We start from the raw sequence: 27,433 nt of genomic DNA, 5'->3' as shown, positions 1-27,433 counted from the left end.
GATAGAATTCAATGCGGAAGCAACTCATGCAGACTCTGATTTTACTTTTATAAGACCTTTTGCTAAATGAATCAAGTGGAAGATGTGTGAAGAGCACGAGGTATAAAAAGGTCTTCAAAGCCCGGAAAGGGTGAAAGAACCAGAGCCACTTGGCCTCCTGGTGAGGTAAGAGCGCCCCCTTGTGTCACGTTTAGAAACAGCACACTGAAACATAATAGCTAATGATCATTTTATTGCCATCCACATATACATACATATCTTTTTTCTCTTGTGATATTTATGTTGGTGCATTTAGGACCAATGTGTAAAACAACGACCAGAGACTTTAACGACGTTGGAAAGTGCTAACCTTTGAGTGCTCGTCCATCTGGTCACAGGGAGGCAGCGCAACACGCGCTTCTCCCACAATACTGCACGACGTCACTTCAGGAAGATACACGGCAGCTACAGCTGATCATCGGCTCACGATGCTGGAACTCGAAGAGATCCGGCTGTAAATCAAGGGAGCTCTTTGATATGGATGTACAGAATTACATGGAGTCCCCTGAGGCCTGGGTTGCTATAGTGACACTGGCTGGGGGTGAACGGTAACAAAGAATGATGGCGACATGTTTATGAATCACAATGACACCATCAAAGGTCTGGTGGGTGGAGTTACGCTCTTATTTCCGGACAACAAAGCATGTCAATTCCCTGTAAATTCACTGAAATCCACATCATGACCTTAAAGATAGGGAAATATTTCTTCTGCAGAAAGACAATCGAATGTGCAGCAAGACACATATGTGAGGACGTTTTAGCGACTTCCTAAAACTGCATGTGAGGCTTTGCGACTCATTGAGGAGCAACAAGAGGGAGCAGCAACTTGTCTGTGAATTACGGATCAGATTAAAACTTGCTACGACGTATTTTGAAAGCTGTTGTAAAAATACACGCTGAATCTCATTTTATAAACATCCAAGAATAGAAAGAGCAAAGTATCCTCCCAAAGTAAGAAAAAGTAGAAACAAAAAAAATCAAAGCCTGATTTATAGAATGGGTTAATGTACAACCGGCTTTTGTATTACGCCACGGATTTCTACGAGGCTAATTAAACGGTATCTTCCAGGAAGCAGTGGTTGGATTGCTCTGGTCTCCGTGTGCAGGGAGATAAACAGGTGACCTAAGCCTACATCAGACAGCAGCAGCAGCAGCAGCAGCATCATGCTGCCTGTTCAGCGTCTGCATGGAGTCAAAGTGTTTCTGCCGCGAGCTGAGCAAAATCCTCAACTTCTGTTAAATTAAGAGTGAATTATTATTTTTTAATATATATTCAGTCATGGAGTACAGGTAATAATAATATTAGAGGCCCTTTGTAACGAATGCACATTTTAAAAATGAAATAATGAACACATTTTTCAGAGCCAGTCTGTCACATTTAATCTCAGCAGCAGAACGACAAGGTAAACGCGCAGATCCCCGACAGTACGTCAACACGTTTAACTCAGGCAGACAATATTAAAAGTTGACATAAAATGTTAATTTAAGAAGCTTCAGTGGTCGGGAGAATCAGGAAGTGTGTGTTTCTTTTGGGCTTGTTACATGCATACGCACATCTGCACAAACATCGGTCATATTAACCATGAAGAAATGTCACCACAGCCACAAACACAACAGACTCCAGTGACAAACCGACAACGTCCCACAGTTCTCACATCTGGTGATTCTCACAGAGTTCTCACACAACAGGGAACTTTACTGAAGCTAGACAAAAGATTTACACTGGCGTCGCCCAAACCTCCCGTCTTGGAGGTCATTCCGGGGTCTGGTGACCGAGCTCCACTTCCTCTTTGCCGAGAACGGCCTCTGGCACGCCTCCCTCTCCCTGGAACAGCTCCTCCATCAGCTGCTCCCCAGCGCTGCCGGCACGCGATGCCCAAAGCGCTGCTCCTTCCCTCAGGCCCAGTGAGCGCAGCAGCCGTGCGTAGTCCAAGAACGCAGCCTCGATGAGCTTATGTACGAACAGGTCAAGGAGAACTCGGAGGGGGAGGGGGGGGGCAGAGAGAGAACTACATTATCTGATATTAAAACCTGAAAAGAACACCACATAATCACTTTAAACTGTAGTAATCAATAGGTAAATGCACCTGATTGCTTAATGCAACATGCAAGCAGGTGACAAATCAAACGCCCAACCTGAATAGTAAATAAGGAAATCGAGGAAATCATGAAAGCAGATGATTCCAGATCGAGTGCAAGCAGCTGCTGAACAGACTACGAGTTAAAGTAGGAGAGAAATTATGCACAATTACACATTTGAGACACTGATATGTATTCTTCTATTGATCTGGGCAGATTCAGACATTTCTTAAGTAGTTTTTGGGTATTTGTTTTGTTTCGACAGTATTTTAGTGGCTTTTTGGGTTGGTAATGACCCGGAACCACCAACACAGTCGTGCAGAAACATGGGAAAAGTGATTTCTTTTCATAATATGTCCCCTTTAAAGCTTATAGAAGACGGTTCACCGCTCAACCAAGAGAGTGCAGATACTTATTCTCCTGTTGGAGCCGAAAACTAACAAAGGGCCGAAACCTCCAGGACAATGAGACTCACCAGGAGTCCTTACCATTCATAAGGTGAAGGGTCGCTGCCCCCCCCCCCCCCCGCCCTCGTGTGAACTGTCATGTTGAGCTGCACCCAGGTGTGGCTGGTTGTTGTGTATCCTAAGGATATAGGTCAATACTGTCGCTGATAGATGATTTCTTAATCCTCCTCCTCTGTTCAGGAGGAGGAGGATTAATTATCCTGAGGAGTTGTCCCTCCCGTGTTGGGCCATACGCTTGTGGAGCGGTCGTTTGGTCTCCCCAACTTACCGGTCGCTGCATTCTTCTCTGCACTGGAGAGCAGACGCTACCCTGCTCTGTTTGTGTCAGCGAGTTTTGTCTTTCAGGTGGACCAGCATCTGTCTCAGGGCATTGCCAGGTTTGAAGTGTATGGGAATCTTGTGTTTACTGAAAATTATCCTGAATGTTTCAGAAACACCAGCAATGTAGGGGACGACAACGGGTTTCTGTTTGTCCTCAGTGCTGTTGGTCCATTCTGGACTCGTTTCTTAACATGGATGTAGACTAATGGCAGTCTAGTTTGTCCCCTTTTGTCCCACTTTTCCCATTTCTTATGCAAGAACTGAATATGCAGTAACGCTAATATGCTGGTTTGTAACCCCCCCTCCCCCCTCTCAATATGACTTCTTTCTATTTGCATTCACAATATATGTGGGGGAAATATCTTCTCCTTTTGTTCTTCTAAAATGATGGTTTGTATTTGCTTGCATAAAAAAAAATCTATTGAATTTCCACAAGGACTTGAAATGCAGGCATCTTGGAAAATTCACCTTCGCAATGCAAGGAGGCAATTTAGATGCTCTGAGTATCAGGTTAGGATGCCCATTGGCGGCGCGTTCTGGAGGCCTGAGCCAGAACCAGCTAGAATGATTACCGGACATATGCAGTGTGTGATCACCCAAGAGGAGCTAGAAAGTGTTCCTAGGGAGAACGGCCTGTTCAGCCTCTTAAAGGGAAGAAAAACGAGGGCTGAAATTCAGTCTGATGTGCTCTATTGAGCCTATAATAATCCTGCTTGAATGTAACTGTGAAAAAAAAGGCTCTTAGTGTGCAGAATGGAATTGGGCTTCAAAACAAAAAGGATATTGGAAGAGTCGTTGGCCTCCATCACCCCACATTTCAGACAGGCTTCGATGAAGAGGGCGGTACGATCAAATTGCCTCATGCTGCCCAAGATATTTAGGAAGGGAGAGAAAGGAGAAAGGTGGTGAGTGTTGTAGTCTGAATCCATCTTCATAATCCATTATCCAGTTTTCTAAAAGCATGCCAACACTGTTGCTATTCCAATTCTCTGAACAAGCTCAACTATCAGATCAATACTGACCCAATATGGTCGTCTGACCATAATCACACCCATTTTTATTTCATTGTATGGAGAAAAAAAGACAAAAAGACTATTAAGTATGGATGAAGAGGGGTGGATGGAGGAGGTGGTCAAGGCCAAGCAGCAAAAAAAAAAGCCCTGAGGTACAGACATTTTTACATTTGAAACAATCGCTGGTGCAGGAGAACAGAAAAGAGAGTTTTGTTTGTTGTGAAAGGGAATATTTGCATAAAGATTTTATCGGTGGGTGGAATTGATACAGTGTAAGTTGTTTTTCAAGACGTCTCAGTCTAACTCACATACATTTCTTCATTTCTGACTTTAGGCAGTCGGTTCGTAATGGCGCCGGTCCCGGGCCTCACCTGTGGAGCATCTCTCCCACTTTGTAGAAGCAGCCCAGAGAAAGTAGCACCAGGATGGCTTTGGATTTGTGGTTGACCTGCGCGGAGCAAAGGTGCTCTGCCCAACGCTTCAGCACATCGGAACTCTCTGCTGGGCTCAGGCGCACCTGGAAATGCAGAAAATAACCAGAGCACAGAAATGGCAACTGATTCAAAGGTGCTTTGTCCAGTGAGGATTTATAAGGAGTGATGAGAAGCTCTAAATGTTCTTAATCCGACTCTCCGCAGTTGGATGACTTATAGTTGAGAAGCTGAAGGGCTTTTATGTTTGCTCAAAGGTAGCTTTTTCCTCAAACACACAAAATAAACATTTTAATTTAACTCGTGTTAAAAAAGGGCAACTCAACTCTTCTTTCAACTTTCATTATAATTCTGAGCTGAGTATAATGCAGAAGAATAGAAATCAATTTAAAATTTCACACTGCTTCAATTGTCATTTTAATATATTGTTTTTTTTAAGTCAAAGCGCAGCCATTCATTTGAGACTCCAGGTGTCCAATTGCAGCAAATGATGAGCTGCATGTAGGAGGGAAGACTAGGAAGAAAAGCAGCATTAAACAAAAAGCTCAAAATCAATAAAATAGATGCTAAATAAATGTTATAACAAGGAATCGGAGCAATTGAACTTTGACCACTTAGTTATTCTACAACTTTATTAATACTAATATCACAACAAATAGAAAATCTACATGAAAAACAAATTTGAACAACCATTCTTCACAAAGACACTCCCAAACGAGCTGCTGCGTCCTGCTGATGGACGCCGTCTCACGGGGTTACCTTAGCCAGCCACGCGGCTCGGTTCCACTCGCCGTAGGTCTGCAGGTAGCGGCAAGCGTCCGCTGCCTTGTCGATCAAACACAGCAGCTGCACTCCCTCTAGCAGACAGGAAAGAGAACACAACGTGGAAATAGATGAGATGAGGAAGTGAGGAACTATTACTACTCTCTGGGCTTGATAATTTTTTTAATATGACTAGAGCCAACCTTTCTATGCGATATGCAAATCATGTCCAATTAGAAACCTTTATTCCAAATGAGAGTGGAATTAAAAAAAATAAAAAACGCTAAGCTCATTATCAGTAGAACTGCTGAGCCAGAGGTGAACTACGGGGCTTTCATTTTCTCCAAAGAAGCTACGTATTGTGAGACGTGGATGCTTCACACGGTTCCAATCAGCAACACAATCATTTTATTCCACCAAACGTGACGTCTAGTCAGAATCTCCCTTTCTGTTCCTGAGCTACGCTGTTGAATAACAGCCAGAAAAGAGTTTCTGGAGTGCATTATGATGCCACTATGAGGATGACCCCCCCCCCGATCCTTTTTATAAGAAATCTTTTATCCTGTTAGACGATGTGAAACGATGTGAAAGGCGCTCATAATTACTGTGTGAAATCTGAAAGCCAAAAACATGTTGTCTTGAAGCTGCTGCCAACACGGAGGCATGCAAATAACAGCAAATCCTTGAAAGACAAAAACAACTTGTATATTAATTAAATGTGTTAGTTCATTCGACGGCCAGAAAAGCAATTCTTTAAATACATTTTTTAACGCTGCAGACGTAGCCCATCGCCACCTGCAATCAGAATTACAGTAACTACCTGCTAGCTTTCCGTTGGCAATCATGTTGGTGGCCACTAGTTTGATGGTGGACTGTGACGGGCCTGAAGAGGTGATGGTGGTCACCAGGCAGGCCTTGAGTGAATCACAATAATAGCTGGGGTTGTCAGCACTCGTCTCCAACAGCAACTGCACCGCTCGGTCCGTCTGAGAGCAGCAACAAGGAGACGAGGAGACGAGAGTGTAAAGTGATGCGGCAGAGACAAACGAGCCCTTAGTGACCCTGGAAGCTAACTCTGTGCTGAACGATGATAAATCCTGTTCATTATTGTGCTTTTCATCTCATGGAGATAACATCTGATGCTCGGGCTTCTTGGGGCGGCGGGGGGGCTGCCCCTTCAACACAGAGTGCTGATTGCAGCCCGGGATGAGAGGGATAGAGGGTTGACATTGAAAAAGGAAGAGTTGCTCCAACCTCAGGCTGAGAAGTCAGGGGCGGGGCAGAGGTGGCGCTTATTGATTATCTTACTTCATTAGGCTCCACATCAACGATTTGAACCAGCTACTATTATGACAGTATGCAAGGAGTGTAGTGTAGAGAGAGAGAGAGATGAAGGAAGTCAAAAATGCAAAAGTTGCATGTCTTCCAGTGGAGAGATTTTTTTATGTTCATGTTGACAAATCAGAAAATAAAGCAGATTTATTTGAAAACTGGACCTTTTAAGCAGGAGCTGATCTAATTTCATGCAATGTGCAACTGTATGCTCCTTGAAGACATCATTATGTGCTAAATATGTGGTCTACACAGAGTAATACTTACTTGACCCAGCAGGAGGAGCTGGTCAGCACATTTCTTGGTGTGTTCGTAACTGGAGCGCTTCACCTCCTGCAGGTGAACCCGATCTAGCTGGAACTTCTGTTGCACAACAAAGCTACGCATCAGCTCACTAAAGTCAATTAGTTATTTACATAATGATCCTCAGTCAAATGTTGTGTGTGTGTGTGTGGGATGCAGATGGTGTTGGTCTAATGATCATATTTAGATCATTGTTTCCATTGACGTGCAATGATTATAAAAATTTTTGTGCGGAGACAAAATGTCTAAGATATTCAGTCTCCCATTCTGCCTTTTACATGCTTCATAATAAGATATATTTTACTTTGACAGGCAGGAAACAAAAAAATCCACATAAATTTCAAAGCACAAGAGACTATTGTTTTTGTTCTAGAGGTCTAGAGAAGAGATTTGTGGAATGAGATGACAACAGCACAGCAGAAGATTTGTTATATTGCGTGATATTTGTTCTTTGTTGTGCTATACCCTTCTGTATATACCCACAGTCATAAATACTTGTACTCGGAACAAGCTGGGCAGCAAAGGTGAAACCAAAGAGAAAGGACGATTGCAGGTGTCGTCAGTGAGACACGTTAATCTGATCAATGACAGGGGCGCAAACAAGACAGGGATTTGTTTCTAATTAAGGCTATCCCCTAGAGGGCTTCAATCTTTGTGAGGAAATGTGGGAGGGAATGAAACAGCGAAGGTAATGTTAGAGATCGATTTGACCTCAAAGACTTTAACGTGCGAGTCATGACACCGGGACTTAGCGAGACAGTACAGCAGATACACGGCGTTATTAATATTAGCACTGTGAAAGTACCTGAAAGTAGGAGCTCTCACACAGGACGTCGTGACAGATGTCCAGGTGGTTCTGAGCCGACGGCGGGGCTCCTTCCTTCCGGGGCCGTCCCTCTGCGGTGGAGGCATTCAGCTGACGAGCCTGGGCGAACGACTGGAGGTAGTGGGATGCCACCGTCCAGAAGTGAAGATCGGACTCATCCCCAAACAGCCTGCGGTTCATCATCACAATGGATCAGCTGGGCCCAGAGCAGATCCTGCTCTCTTTGGTGCAATTATTCAAATTCCATATATCAACAACTCGGTTGTTCTAATAGTTTGCTTACAAAAGACCTGTACCTCGCAGCCCACGTGTTTCTCTTTCAGCTAGCGTCGCTCACCCCCCCCCCCCCATTCCTTATGCCTTTTCTTTCCAGCATCCTTTTACCATCTCTGCACACAGGCACACAGCTGTTGCTAGGTTACCTTACCAGGTTAAGCATGGATTTTGGTGCAATGAGGGTGCAAAGTGAGATGTTTCACATGAATAACACACACCGGCTACGGAAGCTTACATGACGGTATTAAATTCCAGCATTAAGATAGATTTCTGCAGAGAAATCACTCCTGATCCATCTAATTATCAGCTGCTCTGTTGAATCATATCAGCAGTGAACAACCAGGCTGACAAATAGCTCTAGTGAAAACCAATCCAATCTACTACCTAAACATTTATACAAACAGGAAGACATGAGCACAAACAAACAATGAGTCAAGGGCAAGTGGAACGCATAAACAGTAGTTTCGGATAATAGTAGGGTTGCATATGATTTACATTTCATGGATTCTGATTCCCTCTATTGATACTAAAGTAGGAAGAATCACGTGACGTTTTGATAACACGTCTTAGTACAGTCACAAAATATCTTTATTTGTCCTTCGTTTTCCTGTGATGTCAAAAACTAAAACATCACACATTATTTCCACGATCAACAAATAAACACCTATTTCAGACTCATTTTAACTGTCAAAAGAAGCAAAGGCAAAAGCGGCAGGACCTGGGGTAGGGGCCCCACCAGCGAGCGCCCGGTTGCTGGGCCTTCCTCCCATGGGGTCCGCTCAGGCTCAGCTCTAAACAGTATAAGCCGTACACCATGCGCAGGAGGAGACGCAGGGGTCGAGTGCAGCAGTAAAAGGCAGGTGAGGCTTGGCGATTGAATCCACGGTTGGAGAACCTCACAACAAGAACATGGAATGTCACCTCTCTGATGGGTTCGGCGCCTGAGCTTGTGAGGGAGGTTGAGAAGTTAGTCAGCCTCACCTCTACGCAAAGCTCTACTCTCATATGTGCTGAAGAGCAGTTCAGAGTACCCACCCTTTCTGGAGTCCTTGGGATGGGTGCTGGAAAGCACCCCTACGGGGGGGTTGCATTTTTCTGCTGGTGGACTCACATGGGCAAAGATGGCATAACCTGGAGAGGCACGACTGGGAGGAACAGCCAGCCCGATTTGAACCCAAATGGCGTTGGACTTCTGTACTAGTCACAGTTTGTCCATAACTAATGCCATGCCTGAGCATAAGGGTGTCCATAAGTGCAAACCCTTTGATGTGTTAGGAGGGGGAAAGTGACCCTTTGTCCATACCGCTTATGGCATGGATGGGGAAGACTGCTGACTTCATCTGGGGGAGTGAGTCGGGTGGTAGAAGGAATACATCGAGGATCTCCTCAAACCCACTGTCACACATTCCACTAAGGAAACCGTGCTGGCGGAATTGGAGGTGGGTCCACCCATCACTGGGGCTGTTGCTGCAGCTGTTAAATAGTTCTGTAGTGACAAGGGCCCAGTGGGTGGATGAGATCCGCCCTGAGAATCTCAAGGCTCTGGATGTTGTAGTCATGCAGTCATGGCTGAAATGTCTCTGCAGTGGTGGATGCCCGTTCTAAGAAGAGGGACCAGAGAGTGTGTTCCAACTATTATGGGATAATCACATTGCCCAGCTTCCTTGGGAAACTCTGCTCTAGTGTACTGGAGAGGAGAGTCCGGCTATTCAATGACCCTCAGATCCAGGAGGAACATGCGATTTTCACATTTTCACCCTGGTCGTGGAACACTGGACCAGTTCTATACTCTTGCGAGGGTGCTGGAGGGAGTTTGCCCATCCACCCTCCATGTAGTTTTTGTGGTCCTGGAGCAGGGTGGATGGCTCATTGCTACGGGTTGACTTGTCTCTGTATTCCCAGAGTTAAACTCTGGTTTGCATTTCTGGCAGCAAGTGAGATTTGTTTCCATCTGCGATTGGATGCCACCAGGGCGGCCCCATTGTCACCGGTTCTGTTAACTTCTATGGCCAGAATCTCTACACACAGCCAAGTGGCAGAGCGTGTTGCGTTCCGTGCCCTTAGAATTCTGTCTCTGCTTTTTGGAGATGATATATTTCAACAGGCCTTGTCAAACAGTGACCGCCATCTCGCATTGGAGTGGTTTTGCAGCAGAGTGTGAAGCGTCCGGGATGAGAATCAGAACCTCTAAATCTGAGACCATGGTTCTCAGGGTGAAGTGCCTCCTCTGGGTGGAAGAGAAGTCCCTCCCTTAAGCAGGGGGACATTTACCACTCTGTCTATGTTCCAAACCTCACCTATGGTCGTGAGCTCTGGGCAATGACCAGAAGGACAAGATCGCTGTACAAGTGGCTGAAATAGGTTTTCTCTGCAGGTGTGGCTGGTCTCAACCTTAGAGATAAGGTGAGCTGCACAGACAGTTCCTGCTGGACTGGATGAAAGGAAAGTTGTATGATTTTAACATCTACATCCTGAAACCATTAAGAGGAATCTTCTTCAGCCAGGCCCTGTGAGGGTGAGCTATTTCATACTACATGTGTTGTACCTGCTTGCTCTGCTGCAGTGAACGGAAGCTGTAGCATTAATATGTTGTTCCGTTAATGCCACTATGGTACTGGTGAACACTGAGGTAACTTCGCTGGTGTCTTGAACTCACCGTGAGACCAGGACGCAGCGCTGAAGCAGGCTAAGCTCTGGGTCCTGCAGGACGCTCTTCAGATCACTGGGGAACCAATCAGGACAGAGGCAATTACACTTCTCAAACAAAGCAGACCATGTGTGGCTGTGACGTGCTGTCAGCACAGAGACAAACACGGCTCCGCTGTCTAAAATGACAAGAGGATGAGTGTTTGGGATGGAGAATTGGAATACAGTCTGAGGCTTCGCACTGGTGTCCCTCACCTACAAGCACCTTGTTGTAATCAGGTAGGTAAAAAAAAAGTTAATGTTTATTTCACTCTCTCCAGCAAGACAGGAAACAAGTTGGACTTGACCAAATTACTATGAACTGTCACTTTTAGACCTGAATTCTATATTATTTTGTAGATGAAAGTCCACACGTCGCTAAGACGAGCCGCCTCTCGACTGCCGTTAAGCCAGTGGCAATGAGCCCAGTATATCAATGGGTTATTAATAATGAATGACGCACTTTCATTCAGAATGGCTTGTGGTCTTCTATATGCATGCTGTTAATAAGCTGTTTTCACTCTGCATCTCCAAGAAGTGGAATAAAGGATAAGCTAGAACCAGAACTGAAACATTTAAAAACTGTAAATCTAAATGACGCCAACGCTACAGAACTTAAGACTCACTGCAAGCCGAAAGCACCTGAACACGTCCCAACATTTGGTGCAGATATTCCAGCAAACGGACATTCACGCCACTTGAAACACCATCTGATTTTGGGCTTTTACATCATGACATTAACATTGTAATTTCACTTGCGTTGTGCAATCCCGCAGTTAAAGAGTGTAAGAACTCACTTTGACAAGGAGTTGAGCTGCTCCTGGATCAGTCCTTTTATCTCATCTTTCTCATTGTAGTCTCTGAAACAGACGGATCAAACCCAGTCAAACGGCTCCACTCGCGTCTCCCTCAAATTAAACCTGACCTGATCTCAGACGGGAGGCGGCGAGTAGCCGACCGTGGTGTCAGGCAGTAGAAGAATACTCTAATCTACCGTTAATGATGCCGTCAGGTAGCTCCCTGTGAATACTGTTAATAAAAGGTGCCTGCCTGCCGAAACGGCGGCTGCATATATTTAATGGGAGTAAGAAGAGCTACAATGAGGGCTCGGCTCAGGTCATTGGATGCATAAGTATCTCATGACCACAGACGGAGAAGTCTGAAGAGGGACATCAAAAGGTAAATCTCTTTTCAGGTTGACCTCAGCTGGCTCGCCCTCCAAACTGGTGACAAAGATGAGTCGCTTGCACTGGAAAATCATTTTTTTATGACAGGGAACAAAGGAAATGCTCAGATGGTTGACAGGTGGAATGCTGGCATAACAGATCACATCAAGGTAATGAGCATAACTTGATGTTAATTGTTATATTTTGACATTTTGAGCAGCTGACAGAAAGATGGAGAGCGTGTGAGAGGGTAGACACCATTCCTGCCGGCCTGCAATTTAAACCTGAAGAAAAGTCAGCTCCAACTCAAAACCGAAACAAGTAGAGCACTAGAAATCCAGATTAGGGTATTAATATGAGAGATTTGGATAACCTTTTGTATATAAACAGTGAAATAAGTGTATACGGTATGCGTACCGGGCTATTTGCAGACTTTGTAATTGTCATATACAATATTATGTATTCTTTTCCTCTCATTGTACAGGAACAAAAGGTTCTATACAACCAACTTTCACAGGTTAGGCCATTTTGTGTTCGTTAGGCACAATGCATTACACAAGGAAAATAAATGTGCTCCGGACACCTGTGACATCAGAAGAAGCGAGACATATTTCCGATTACTATATTTGAGTTGAGTCTTACACTTGAGTGATGTCCATTGTAAAGGTTCCCGACCAGGGCTGGAGCTGAAGGAAAGCCTTGAGAGTGAGAGCAGCTCGAGGCACCAGAAGGTAAGGACACCAAACTGGATCTGCAGGAACAAGGACGAGCACATCATCGGGACATGCTCATATCAATATCACATTAGGACGTAACTGATGAGACAGCCAGAATGTATAAAGAAATAATGCTTCATTTAATCCTTCCTTCAAACTCAATAAGGCTAACCATGTTCGCCTGCTTCAAACTTGTACCCATTTGTACATTTTGTATGCGAGTGAATGAGTGAGTTGGACTAAGGTGAATGAATGTGAGTTGAATGAATAGTTGCACTGATGTTTTATACACTTCAGCTATGTTTTAGTATTGCATATATTGTGTATTTTGTATGGGGTTGGTGTGTAGTAGAGAAAGGTCCAAACAGGGACGGGAGTTGAGAATTAGCATTTGCTATAAACTCTGTATGCATCAGTTGCGTAATTTGTACCTATGTCTGAATGCATTGTCCCTGCCAAATAAATAAATAAATACATATTTATAGACTACTTCACGCATCTATTTATTTAATATGATCATTGTTTGACTCACCAGTCAAGTCTTGCTCATCCATGCGGTAGCTGGCAGACTTCATGACCATCTCCAGCACTCGGATACAGCCGTCATCCGAGGCCAGGACAACCTTGTCTGAAGTGCACCAGTCGATGTCTAAGATGCGATAGTTTACGTTGCGCCCGATCCGCATGCTGCTGACCATTTGGACCTGCGGGAGAGGAGGGAAAACCAAATACACTCTCCTCTCAAACTGTCCCCTGATGACTTCTTAATGCAAAAACGCAATAGGAATGGAAATTAACTCATCTCTGAGCTAAATGCAAAAAAAGGGAGAAGAATCCAACGCATGCTGACTTTTGGTTTCAATACAGCCCCAATGCATCACTAGAGTATAGCAGAATTAGCTTATCTCATCATCTCTGCTTCTCCTTCACTCTAAAATGAAGCCATTCCTCATTTCATTATACATTTTGATTCATCTGTTGTCTGGCTTTTACACCTGGGCACTGCAAACTGCTTCTTATTCCGCCTCCCTCAGCAAAAGACAATAACGCTCCAGCGGGACTCTCCATACCTCCCACATTTACCCCATGTTGTTTACGTCAAGGCATTTAATCTGTGCCCATATGCACCGGTCTTAGTTTTCTACACAAATTACCTCAGGGTAATCAAACAACCATTATGATGTGGAGACAGACAAAACCAGTGTTGCATTCCTTTATCAGGCAGGATGCTTTCACAACGTTAGAACTGCTGGACTAAATAAGCAGAAAAATCCTGAGATAAAGGTAAAACAAAAGACCATACAGATACTTTCTAGAAGACCACATCTTTAGCAAATAAAGATAAACAGGACGAATGCAGCATAATGGAATCAGGATCATCCAATTTTCTACAGAAGAGTTTTTGTTTGGTAGAGGAAAACGTTTCCTAGGACTCGTTTATGTGTGCTTACACGGTGCACTTTTATGATTCTCTAATAAAGGAGCGCATTTCCAGTGGATGGGCTATTAGCTCAAGAGAGGACATTAGTTAAATCCACATCAACACAATGCTGCGCTCCAGCGATTACACTGCCAGAGAAACGCATTAATTCTCCCGCAGTAAATGTGTTGATGTAAACCCCTGCTACACAGAGCATCTGCAGATCTGTGAAGGATGAAGACTTGTTCTTTGATGCATGCTGGGAGTTGCTAATGCGTTACAGTGGCTCAATTACATTTTTCACAATGACAGCAAACCTCTTTGGTGTCCCAGACCTCGGCTCCATCTGTGTACATGACCAGCAGCTTTTGGTTGCCCTTCCCTGGGGCAAAGCGGATCTTCTTCACCCAGCCACGATGCGTAGGTATTCCCCTGAATCATCAACAACAGCATTTGCCATTTTATTCCTACCTCACAGTCATAGTAAACTAGAAAAGCACTCAGAGCGCGCAGACATCCGCCAAGCAGCGCATTCCCCTCCTAATGACATTTACACCGTCCACATGGTGATCTGGGTCATCACCAAAAGGTTCTAAATTGTTCTTGGTATCTTTAAACACCAGCTATGAAATGTAAAAGTGAATCAGATTTGATTTTTTAATCCATAAATGGAGTTCTCAATGTTAAAATAAAATATTTTTTCCTAACGTCATTCTGGATCTGATCCAGATAAAATTCGGTGGTGAGATAGAGCCCCCCCACCCTACATGATTGTGCCAAATTCCATAAACATTGGTCAATAATCAACCGAGATACTGAGGAACACATTTTACAGCTCCGTTTACTGCAATGTTAACGAAAGTCTCAGTGATCCAGAATCCAGGATCTCTTCTGGATCATCACTGATATATAATCATCTGTTCCATTCCCAACATTTCCTGAACATTTCATCAAGATCTGTCCAGAACCTTTTGAGTTATCGTGCTAACAGACAAAAACAAAAGACTGGCGATCACATAATCTCCGCCTCGGGGGAGGTAAATATACAAATAACTTAAACCACCGTTATTCTGGTGACCATCTTTTACCACATTTCATTGCATGCCAAGTAGCAAGTACAAATCGTAACCAGGCGAGCACAAGTTTTAGGAATCTTAAGAACTGATGCACAATAAATATTGTAAAGTACGTCACCTGGATAAACGAGCTTTCAGGTCCCAGAAGTTGAGATTGCCATCAACGTCCCCAAGCACTAAGGTGTCACCTTTCCAGGCAATGCAGGCAATACTACCCATACTACCCTGCGGCACAGGAGGAAAAGGCACAGAGCATTCAGTGACGGGAGTGAGAGAAAAAATAAGAAAGTTCCACCAAATGTTTCCTCAAAAACTACCAAGCGTGCCACGGGTTTGAAAACTGATTTCTGTTTCACATGTATTCACTATGTAATATTATTGATCTAATATTTAAATGTTGTTTAGTCTGTTCATTAAAGAGCTTCAACATCAATGTCATGGCGTACATCTGTTGATCTATGCAGACTGCTGCACAGTTGTATCTACGAGTTAGCAACTCAGGAGCTAAATGCTGTAAATGATCAATAAATGGTTGAGATAAATGGTTGTTAGAGTGTTAGACGCTTGGTATAAAGAAATCAGATTTATTTGGGATAAAGATTCTGTTCAGAATCATCACTGCAGAAACCTCATCCTCTGAGAACTTGAGACTCTTTTCAAATCTGTGCCTGGTATATAAATGTGTTTAGCTTTGTTGGGTCGTCACTTGATATCATTGATTAAATCTTTTTAATAATAGCAGATAATGTTTAATGTACCTTGCATAAATAAATTAATGAAAAAAAAACCCAGAATGCATAAAAAACAGTCTTCTAGCATTAATGGGTTCAAATTCAAATGATTAAAAATATTCAGAAGATGTGTCAGCCAAGGTGTGAGTAAACACAATCTCTGATAGGGCAGTACGACTAGACGGAAAGCCAGCCCACCCTCGGGGTACTCAGTGGATGATGACACCAATGTTTGTTTGTTTTTTTGGGGGGGGGGGTTTCATCAGTTTCCAGAAAGAGATATCCGGATCTTCCATCATGCTGAAAGGACTAAAACATTTATGGGCATGGAAATCTGTGAGCAGTGAGTCACCGATATAAGACCTTAAAATCCCCAGGTGTACCCTCTAGTGTCTGCTCTGAGCACAAACAGGGAGTGAGAGAATGAAAGAGCGACGGCTGAACAATCCAATCTGCTGCTCAGAAGTGGACACAAAGACAGGAGGACGTATGAAGCAGAAGGAGCAACAGGAGACATCCTGAAAAGCCAGACTGAGCGGCACGTGTACAGAAAGGCTTACCGTTGCATGAAAGTTAATGGAGCGAGAGACGCATCAGAGATAAAAACAGGCATTTATTTAAGGTTCAGAGTGGCCGGCGATGAAGTACTTCAGGAGGACACAAGACAAAACAGACACGGGGGGCTTCTGGACTCACGTCAGGCGGAATTCGTGCCCCGTCTTTGACGGTGTTGCCCTCTACTGTGATGTGGTAGACCTGCCCATCTGTGTCTGTGAATACAAAATGCTCCCTGGCTGAGATGGCCTGGCTGGTCTCAGACTTGCTCTCCGCATCCTGCAGGAGGCTGCGGGAGAGAAACGCGTCAGTATACGTGAATACGAGTCGCTGAAATAATTCAGAAAAACAGAAATGATGGTTTCAATAAAAACACACGGCCGTTCCAGATTAGATGAAACACTCAGTGTTGGAAACGAGTGTGTGGAACGGGTGCATCTGCAACTGAACCGATCTGAAATGACCTCTACTGGCCAATCAGTGCCTCGACACAGCTTTAGCCATTTATATTATGGCATTAAAACATTGATCTGAGTGTGTGGTGCAAGTCTACCTGAAAGCTAGCGTTTAAACATGCACATTTCCACGACTCTGACCTGATGACAGAGGATTCGACGACACTCTGCTCGGAGTCCGACACCGTCTGGCGAGCCATGGCCTCCCTCGCCGCAATCTGCTTCTTCTTTAGGCTCTTCAGGTTGTGAGACGGGGACCACTCCTGTTTGCACGAACAGTTAAGTTGCCATTAGAGCGACAGACCCAGACCAAAAAACACATTTGGTGCTAAGAGCAAAAAACTGGACCCACAGAGACAGGGCGAAGAGGACATGAGATGGTCGCATAACCGAGACAACGACACTCGGGAGGGGGGTTGTCCCCCCTGCTTTCCTGTCTAACTGCACAAGTACAGTGGATATAGTGGAGGTTGTAATCAATATGGGAATTGGACAGGAATCTGTGCTTGGGGGGGGGGGGGGGGGGGGGGGGGGGGGGGCAGCAGCATGCTTCATTAAGGTTTTTATTGCCACTGTGGAGAATTTTACAGCCGTACTGCAAGGTTTGTCCAGCATGCTCTTCTTTTATGAGATTTTCTCTGGCCTAATGAAGCCGCTGCTCTTTGCGGAGCTTTCAAACCAATCTTTCAAACGGCCCCCACTAGCACAGGATCAAAATAAAAGGGGAGGGGGCAGAAGAATCTAAAAACAAGAGAAAAGAAAACCTCAAATGAGAGTTAATAAAAAATTGACTTTGTTTTGTTAAAATAAATAAGTAAACTGCTATGAATTTATATGAGCGTCCCTGAAGAGTTGCACAGTGTAGCTACTCTGTTTCAAAAGCAGCTCAGCGGTAAGGATTGGTAAAAGTCTGCAGATTTGCCAGTACCAGTGCCGTTACGGTGGGGAAATTCTTGGCCATCTCTCGAAGAAGCGTCCCCGTCCTGATGTCCCAAAGCTCCAGAGGTTTGTCCCTAAACACCACTACCAAGTACTGCCTACGGACGGACACCACAAACACACACTCAGAGTCAAAGCATACACTTCATTGCACATTTAAGGTTTGTGTGGGTTTTTTTTTTTGCTTTCCGAAAGGATCCAAATCTGGCTGCCTTAAGAGAGTCTTAACATACTCTTAATTTAATCTACATGCAACAAAGATGAGTTCTCGCCATATACTTAGTGTTTAGTTATGTTTTAGATCGACCTCACCGCACAGTAGTTAACAATGCAGCACTGGTCAGGTCCCCAGAGAGATACCCTCTCATATATACCCTGTCAGAATCGTTACCGCCACCGAACAGGACACGGCTTTCCTCTGACAGCTCAGAGGAGAAAAAAAATCTGATTTTCACAAAGCAGCATCCCAATGAAACTCAGATCAACATCGACATCAATTAATTTGCACTTTGAGTATGTATCAATTAGTTGTGGGTTGGCTTCTCATCGCCACGGAGACAACAGCGGTGGTCGAGCGAGGTGTAAGTTGAGGACGGGGGGAATGGCAAGAAACAGAATAAACTAAACAGTAATTCTCAGATTGTTTCAAGATGATTGCGACCTATAGTGGTGATAAAAACACCCACGTAACACACACACACACACGCACACACACACACACACACACACACACACACACAACACAGCGAGAGCAGAGAAGACTGCGAATGATCCAACCTGATTCCCACATTTATAAACAGATTCCCTGAAGGCTAATGCACAGAAATGTTCCCAACACAGTAAAACAATAAGAAAACACAGGCACACACACAGGGTATATCTGCATCCACACACACACACAATGAAAGGCTGTGAGTAACGACAGAGAAGTGGCGCTGACCGAATGCTGCCAATTTTACGCCATCATCCGTATTGTTTGTCAGACTGTGTTCAAAACACATGAAAATGTTATTCACGGACTTCAGTGAAATAATGTGGACTCATTATCTCAGTTTAAAAATGGCTCTGTTGAAAATGCAACACATTATTGCAATGTAAATATGTTTGGAATTTAAACAGTAATGACTGCATGTAAATAAGCCTGTTTCTATGGGAATAGCATGTAACAGTATGATCCAGGTGTCTAAAGTCAGTGCTGATGCATCTCTGACTTACATTGCTGCTGTGTCTGTAAATCTATTTCCTCCTTGCTAGAGTTTTAAGGACAAAGATGTTCATGAGGGTTTGTACTCTCTGAAGGTTTCCCAGTTAATGTTCTGTGTATATTCACAGCCAGGATTCTAAAAGATACCCGTGTTACAGGTTGTCATAAAATGTGTGTGCGCATATGTATGTGTGACTGCTTCTTTACTTTGCCAAATATCAAAGCAGATATGAATCAAATAGAAAAGAAATAGAAAATAATCAATGGATGAAATCTTTTGGAGAGAATAATAAATTAAGCAAAACGATCAATGGAAAATTTACGTTTTTCTTTTCTTTGTGGCATCGTTGAAATTAAATTCAAGTCTGGTTGTAGAAAAGAAAACGCAATGGGAGCCCAGCCTTGAGGCGATATGGATTTAAATGTTCAGAGATAGAGATAAAAGAGATGGCTCCAGGCTGGCAAGGTGTGTGTGCGTGGGTGTAAATAGTGTAAAGGCACAGTTTGTGAGGTTGTTTGTGGCCGAGTGTGTTGGTGACAATAAAACTCACTTGAGATGGGACACTTTAATCATTTCAATGGGTGGCTCATCGTTTCCTCGCTCACCTCTGAAAGCAAAGCATCTGCCTGAAAGACACAGAGAGAAAGAGAAGATGAGTTTGAGGGACAGAAAGTGTTGATGGAAGGCAAACGACAGCATCTGTCCTCAGACCACATCATCTCACATAACGCCAGGACACCTTGGTTTCACCCGTCTAGCTGCAGCGAGACGGGCAACCTGTTAGGAACTAGTCCTGGCTTTTCATCCACCTCCCACCTTGAAGCGTTTGCTTTCAAGGGCATTGATTTAAAAAAAAGTCTCCTGTTTAAAATTAATGGGTGAAACGGTTTCCTCTGGCAGCCTGGAGATGGGGTGGGGGTGGGGGGGGGGGGGGTGCTGAGACGGCAGTCGTTATACCAGAGGGGACGAAGCAGCTAAGCATATGGTGCAGAGGAACCTTGGCGCACAACAGGCTGAGCTAGGCCTCTTCCAAATTTCCACTTTTGTTTCTTCAGTTGTGGTGGTGGGGGGGGGGGGGGGGGGGGGGGGGGGGGGGGGTTGCATGATTGCAGTGCCAATTATGCTGGTTGCAGCTGATTAACCTCCAAGCTCTAATGGTATTTGTTAAAAGTGGCTTCAGAAAAAACACAGATGATGATTAGAACGACGACTCAAGGTGCCAGGCAGACCACCTGCCCTCATCACGCATGTATAAATGATAATGAGATGCTGATGAGTAATTAGTACTTCTACATATAATTTATAGCACTACTGTGTGATGATATTACTTCTCAATGACAAATTCCCACCGTCACTGCGGCATCCCCCTCCCCCCCAAAAAAACATGCCCAATCAGAGGAGCTGTTGTCATTCCTCAGAAATCATTACCACAATTACGTATATAAGGAGAGTGAGGAAGACGATTTTACCATCATATAGATTAACAACATTCATCGAGAAATGCTACAGCTGTAAAGGCCATAAGACTAAACCAGCTTCAGGGAGTGAGTCTTACAGATGAAAAACATTTTCTGCTGTTTATTGATTGATTTATTGATTATGCTGACTTTCCTGAGGTAGACCAAGTAACACAAATCTGCATGCTTTCTTACCAACTTTGGTCAAGGATGTCTTGAAGTTGCACTGGTTTCGATTCTGGATGGTGTAAGAGTCATTTACATGCCTGAACAAGCTAAAAATCTATCTCTCAATTGTGTATTTTCTTTCTTTGATGGAGCTTAGTTTCCCCTGTAACCTTGATGCTATGCTAAGCTAAACATTTCCCAGAATGATATAATCTAGAATGTACTAGGATTAAACTTGTAAATAAACTGATGAATCTTTTTTTACCTAGCTGGTGGTAAAACTATTTTCTTCCAAAAGTCTGTGATTGTTACAGAAACACTCATGAACAGATGAGTTTTCCACAACCTTTGAGAGACTCTCAGCAGGTACACTTGAAATCAAGGTCACCTTGGAGGATCTAAGGTACTTGAACCCATGAGGGGGATATAATACCGGTAAAGTGTGCGAGTGTTAAAAGTTAATCAAAGCTAACACTGACAACTGTGGAGTCATTTAAAATTATTCTCACAATGGACCTAAATTCATTGGAGACTCAAGTACTATACTGGTATACTTAACTCTTTGAGTCTAACGTCTAAAGATGTTTTTTTTCTAACCCAAACATTCACTGCCAACCCTTAATATCTGCCTCTCTTCAGCAGCCAGTAACTCCAGAACAAAAATGGTAGGAACACACTTCTTTTGCTGATGAAAGAAGATACTTTAATCTTTCATTCGGTAGTTCCGTTATGTGCATAGTCGTAGTAAAGAATATTTGTGACTTGGAAAATTGGGAAACATATGCAAAAACTGGGGCACTCAGCATATAACTGAGCTGAAAATGGCTGGAACTCAATGAGTTAATAAAAACAGGAAAGAAATTTGAAAATGCTAAAAGTGAGGGATGATGATGAACTAATTATATACATGCAATATTGCACATATAATAATTCTCAAATGCACCTATTCTTATAAATAGCTTATGCATTATAAATAAATGTTTATTTTTATAACAATCTCTTCTTGGCCATATATTACGGTACCTTTAAGGTACTTTCCAGCTCTGCTGCAAATATAACACTGTGTTGCTTTTATCCCCTGGAGGAGGTGGAAACACACACCGGTCACGACTGATCATTGATTCTATAGACCTGTAAATGGGCTCAGGCTCATGCAGGGCTGAAAGTTGGTCTGCAGGAATTCATGATAGGGTCTCATTTTCAGGGCTAGGCATCCCTTGGTGATACCCTCAGACTGTTTGGATCTAATCTGGGAGAGTCTAAGTATCCCTGAGAGGACAATAAAAGTCTATTTGAGAATCTCATAAACACTAAAAGCAAATAAAAGAGAGGGCCAGAGAGACTGAGGTGTCTCTTTTCTTTGTTATTATGGCTGCAGAAAACCTGAGCAAAGCAGAAACCTAAAGAACAAACACCTATGTATAGCATATTTAGCTGCAGCCAGAGATTACACTGTAGTTAGTATGGTTGTTGGTGTTGTTCAGCTGTCATCTGACACAGCAAGAAAACACATGGTGCCTTTACAAGAATAAAGAGCTTTGTTTTTCTTTGTACCAACAGATTCTTATCATGTTAGACAGGTTATCTGAGACATTTCTTAAATCACATCAGAATCAGAATCAGAAGTAGTTTATTGCCATTGTCAGCGAGGGTTCACAGACTAGGAATGTTTCTCGGTGAAGTCGTGCTACATGTAACAGTAATGACAAAACACAAAAAACATACAAGTACAGACACATCAGCAGCAGCAGGAGTGGATACACAGATGTGTACTAGCAGCAGTAAACTAGCGTAATCACGCAGTGCACATGTACAGTACTGAGTTTAATTATAACTTCCCTTGCTTTGACTATAAAACAATAAGCTGAACAGTCTTCACCTTGAATTCTTTAAAGTGCAAAAAGAACGATCAAGCCAGTAACCATTCAGCGTTTTACTGTGGTTTAACAATACACCAGTAGCCATTAAAGTGTGTGTGTGTGTGTGTGTGTGTGCAAGCCTCTCACCAGTCAGTAGGTCGATGTGTTGCAGTTCATTTCGCACCAGACTCATGTTGTTGGGAGCAGAAGTGGCAAAGGAGAGGAAACTGGTAAGACTCACCCATTCAATCCCCCTGTGGAACGAGAGTAAACACACACACACACACACACACACACGAGTTGTAATGTAGTTGTCCAACATCCTTGCACAACAAACCAGTGTGAAGTGTTGAGAATGAGACACCTAAAGCTTTGACAAAATGTGAACCAAATCAAGCCAGTCAGAGTCAGACGGGAAAATTTCGGGATGGGGGGCCGGGCCGAGCTTGGGGAACACAAACTGAACCATAATGAGATGGTAAATGGCCGCATGATTAATTAGTCGATTTCCCCCACTAAATGTAAATGAGATGCTAAGCAGCCAGGCCTCCTTTGGCATGGCCGCTTTGAGGCAAGGGGTTGTGGGGCTCATTTCCATAAATCACCTCTGCTGCCTCCGCCACTGAAAACAAACAGCTTTCAAATTAGCGCTGTACATCACGGACGTCCTCTGCATTCGTCTATGCAACAAGAGCGTTTTCATGAGAAAGTCCTAGTCTTTGATGCAAGTCTCAGGTTGAAATGGCTCAAGTGTGACGACATTATTCATTTCGTTTGAAATATTTGCCTTTTCATCCTCCACCTCCAAAAGAAACGGAAGGGGTCCAATTACACAAAGGCACGGTGCAAAAGTGAACAACTAAGGAGGCAAACTGATCCCGCAAATGTGCAAAGACAAGTTACAGATGTGCTGAGGGAGAGATGCTGACAGACGGTTAAAGCAATGACTGCAGAACAAATTCAGCGATAAACTGACACACGCAAGCAGGCAAAGCAAACGTTCACCTCATCACTCACACAAACACGGGAAAGTGGAGCCGCAGAAAGTTCAAGCCACCGTGCTCGCGTTTGCTTAGCTCATTGAAGTTTGCTGGAGTTGTGCATTCGTGGAGACCAACTTCTCTGATGAAGCAAAGACCTGGCTTCGCCTGAACGGACGGCGTTTGCTCCCAATCAATCTCTCAACAGCATTAATGAATTCAATCTAGTAGCTAATTAATCCTGGCGAAATAGTTTTGCTGCTCATTAGAGGATGCCAGCTAACGAAGCACAGCACTTTGTTCACATTTGGCTGTGGCATGATGCGAGTGAAGGCCAACAACTCTCACGCCTAATGCGGAACCCGGCCCGAAGTCGTGACAACCAACTTGTGGCTTTTTTTTATTTAAGTGGTTTCTGCACGCATTTATAGACGTAGAGACATTCGTATGCAGCATGCATTTCATAGAGCAATAAACAGACTTTTAGACAAACTGATTTATCGCAGAAGAAAACAAACGGCTGAAACTGACATAATGAACGATGGCTCTCGTTCTGCTTGTGTGATTTCTTGAGCTAATATGCATAATACAACAATCTTCCATTATGCACTTAGTGACACATGATTGTCTTATTATAATGAATATCTGCTACAATATAAATTGGTCCATCATATTATTTACATTTCACAATCTATGTGTGTGTGTGTGTGTGTGTGTGTGTGCTTGATGTCTGTAGTGATCCCTCCTAGTTAATTGACCGTGGGATTCAATCTGAACTACGACTGATCATTGGGATGCTTTTTTGAATGATTATTAATACAACAGAATTATACAGTTACAACTTTGTAAAAATGTACATCACATTTAATTATGTTAATTTCTACAAGCAAAGAACATATTCATCTGAAGCGCTCCAAAATATATACATTAAAAAAAACATAAAGAAAGACACGTATTTCATTCTCTCTAACACACAACAGCTGATATAGCATTCTAATTATGTGATTGCAAATTGCCTCTGCAAAATTTAATGAGGCTGAAAACAACCAAGAGAAAATCCATCGGCCTGGAGCCGTCTGACTGACTGCAACGGTCCATCTTACTTGTGATTTAACAAATATTTACCATTAGAGCATAGCCGTGTTCACCAGGGGATGCTGTGGACATTAAAGTACAAAGAAACAAGAGTCTTACCTGACTTCACATGAGTGGACACTGAGTTCTTTATGGAGAAGACCACTGGTCAGATTATAGACCAGAACAGATCCGTTACCGGTGCCTGGATAGAAGAGTCGGAGAGCAGAGCACAGGGATCTGAGGCAGACTTGACACAGCTTGACAGCCGACACTGTGATCACAAACTCTGAGATGTTTCAACACACTGAAGTTTTCCTCATTTGTTCATAAGGTGCAGAATATTGTGGTTAGCAGGAGCTAACGTAGCATTGTCAGTTTCCCGAACCCTAACCCTTGTGCTGGTCCCAAAGCCGGATAAATGCAGAGGGTTGCGTCAGGAACGGCATCCAGTGTAAATAATTCCAAAATTCGAAATGTAATTCAAAGTAAATAAAGACATACCGGATCATTAGAAAGACTATTTAGGCCCTAAATAGAATTTGGTTGCATTGGCAGGAACATTCACACACATAAATCAAAAAGACATACAAAAACAAAGATATATGCACAAGTCTGCCTTTAAGTTCAGTTCAAGACTAAGAATTTGATACTTTTATGCCTCATTACTGTGAAAAGGACCAGGGAAAAGCTTTTGAAGAAAATTTGCGATGCTGAACTAAAACAAATAAATGTGAATGTCCGCCAGCCTTGCAGCCGTCCTGTGGGGGTAAGAACAGAGAATAATATTTCAGATTCTCTTCTAAGATCAAACAATGAGATTTGATGAACTGTCCCTTCTTGCAATTTTTTCTTTTACTCAAAGATAAGCGTTTGCAAGAGCAAGAAGAGGGTTCATCCTGCACCTAAGAATGAAGGAAAGCTTGAGTTTCATTTGGAAAGATAAACTGTTTGTACAAGATCTCAAATATAGTTTGTTGCAGGAATATATGTATTAATCCAAACCGCTTATTTCTGTAAATTAACTTTTATATCTCGATATATCAATGGTAATTTGTCATTTCTGTTGTGCTCGTTTTATGTCCTACGTTGCTTTGCTAGACTTTGACAAAACCAAATCTCTCCGACTTTCTCAGGTGGACCAGCTGCAGCTGCTGCTGCCGCCAGCTTTGGTTTATGCCAAACTGCGTGGAACAACGTTTGAATAAAGTCTGCAAGGAAGTTAGCGCTTTGAAAATATAAGGGCATGAAATGTTTGAGCTGTGTCAGATGTGTGCACTTAAAAAAATATCATTAAAGCAAAAACATTATTGGATGGAAGTTGCAAACCAGAACTATTTTCTACACCCAAGTTATCAAACATCGTGATTGGCTGCATTGATCCTGGGGACATTGGGGACTGCAGATCTGGCACAGATTCTTCCACTCCGACGGGTCGTCTCGTCAGGACAGAATATGAAGGAATATATTTGACATTTTTGTGGCTGTACTAAGATGCAGACCTGCTACGCTTGCTTTCGGATAATTTCCTTTTGAAACAATGTTTACGTCGAGAAAACCACAGACAGGCGTTGATGAAGGACTCGACGAGGGATTAGAATCTGGAGATGCAGCTGCTTTATCATTTTGCCCCCAAAACATTCCTCTCTCTGGATGATTTGTGTGCTTCTCAATGGGCCACAGCATTTCATAAATCAAACAAGACAAGACTCGACTTCTGCAAGCTCAGATTTGTCGTCCTAACACTGATGGAATGATGGATGATGCTATCAACTGAATGATGGTTTTAAGGGTTATGGGCTTGATTTCGTATTTCTGTTTTATGTTACTTCATAAATCAACCCCCGGTACGACTCAGAGCAAAACATCGTTGCTTGAAGCTCAATAATACCATCTAATACACAAGCGCGCGTATACACACACACACACATACACACACACACACACACACACACACACTATAAACCAAAGAGTTGCATCTCTAATAAAACGGTTTGATGTCTTGGCTGCAGTGCTAGAAATATAGAAGTCCTCAATAAAACATGCAAGCAGACGCCGTGCGGGGAAATAGTCAAAAAGAATCTTCAATTTGTACTTAATGACTTCTCATTGTTTGCTTGTGGTCTCTGGTTTTCAATCATCCTTGTGGGGGAGTGTAGGCGTAGGAATGTAAATCTGGGTTTGGTCCAGAACTGTCTTAAAACTGCAGTAAGTGAGCTGCAGGAAGTTCATTTAAATAACTGTCAGCCCAACGTTTTGGTTTGCGACTAGATGCCTCCTAATCGATCACATCCCCATCAACCTGAGCTGAAGACTAAACGGTGCGACAGAAACCTGCTAACATGATAAATAGCTGCTAAATATGCTCACATTTTAACCGTTACTCGTAATAATATTCTGGGATAAAAATGTTACATTTTATTGTAGGTTTAAGTATATAATTAAATCAAGTACGGCACGTGATCATAGAATGCGTCAGTGCACTAAATGCTATATTTTGATATTTGTCATTATTGCAGGAGCTCAGGCAGAAGTGGTACTGGTACATCAGAGTTTTATATATGCTTATATCTGACAAAGTTAATTGCCCTTCAACAGCATATTTTGTTTTGCACAGTATAGTTTAATACTTTATTGTAAACCACTGGCACTTTTATTAAGTGTGGATACGCTGCTTAATCTTTAAACTGCCTGAACGTCTCCCACACTAGTCACACTGTGTGGATACGCTACTGATTCTTCAGACCTGAAGACTGCCTGGAACTCTTCCCACACTGATCACAGCGGAGAGGCTTTTCTCCGTCTGAATATGGAAATCTATTTTTTTCTATATATACATATATATCAGATCTGATCTGTTTGCCTGAAGCAAAGGGCGAATGGATGCAGAAATAGTCACAAGGAATTTATTCCTTTTCAAACTTGTATTGGTCTACTCTATATATTGAAATTGAAAGTTGCAGTAATAGCCACTTCCCTGGATGGACCTGTGGCTGCTGCCGTCTGTCTGGGCTCAGTGAATTGGGTGGGTGATGGATCCAGTAAGGATTTGTACCGATGGCTGCTTTAGCACAAGGGCTTTCAGAACACACAGCAAT

At 43.1% G+C, this 27,433-nt stretch overlaps 1 protein-coding gene across 1 annotated transcript in view; it reads right to left on the bottom strand.

Moving 5' to 3' along the window:
* Window positions 1-239: 239 nt before the first annotated feature.
* The window catches only part of wdr11 (WD repeat domain 11), a 40,246-nt gene continuing 13,052 nt past the window's right edge, over window positions 240-27,433 (bottom strand). The window contains exons 11-29 of the mRNA XM_068741097.1: window positions 24,456-24,540; window positions 22,429-22,535; window positions 19,348-19,423; window positions 17,582-17,690; window positions 16,795-16,916; window positions 16,340-16,487; window positions 15,031-15,137; window positions 14,154-14,268; window positions 12,949-13,120; window positions 12,343-12,451; window positions 11,332-11,394; window positions 10,506-10,571; window positions 7,553-7,742; window positions 6,712-6,807; window positions 5,933-6,098; window positions 5,110-5,207; window positions 4,291-4,436; window positions 3,691-3,770; window positions 240-1,995 (exon numbers count right to left, since the gene is read on the bottom strand). Of these exons, the coding sequence (XP_068597198.1) occupies window positions 1,793-1,995; window positions 3,691-3,770; window positions 4,291-4,436; window positions 5,110-5,207; window positions 5,933-6,098; window positions 6,712-6,807; window positions 7,553-7,742; window positions 10,506-10,571; window positions 11,332-11,394; window positions 12,343-12,451; window positions 12,949-13,120; window positions 14,154-14,268; window positions 15,031-15,137; window positions 16,340-16,487; window positions 16,795-16,916; window positions 17,582-17,690; window positions 19,348-19,423; window positions 22,429-22,535; window positions 24,456-24,540 (2,258 nt within the window). The 3' untranslated portion in view covers window positions 240-1,792. The remainder of the gene's footprint in view (window positions 1,996-3,690; window positions 3,771-4,290; window positions 4,437-5,109; window positions 5,208-5,932; window positions 6,099-6,711; window positions 6,808-7,552; window positions 7,743-10,505; window positions 10,572-11,331; window positions 11,395-12,342; window positions 12,452-12,948; window positions 13,121-14,153; window positions 14,269-15,030; window positions 15,138-16,339; window positions 16,488-16,794; window positions 16,917-17,581; window positions 17,691-19,347; window positions 19,424-22,428; window positions 22,536-24,455; window positions 24,541-27,433) is intronic.

This window comes from Brachionichthys hirsutus, chromosome 7 (genome assembly GCF_040956055.1).
Source record: "Brachionichthys hirsutus isolate HB-005 chromosome 7, CSIRO-AGI_Bhir_v1, whole genome shotgun sequence".
In the NCBI taxonomy this organism is placed as follows: Eukaryota; Metazoa; Chordata; class Actinopteri; order Lophiiformes; family Brachionichthyidae; genus Brachionichthys; species Brachionichthys hirsutus.
This window is presented reverse-complemented; position numbering and strand designations above follow the sequence as displayed.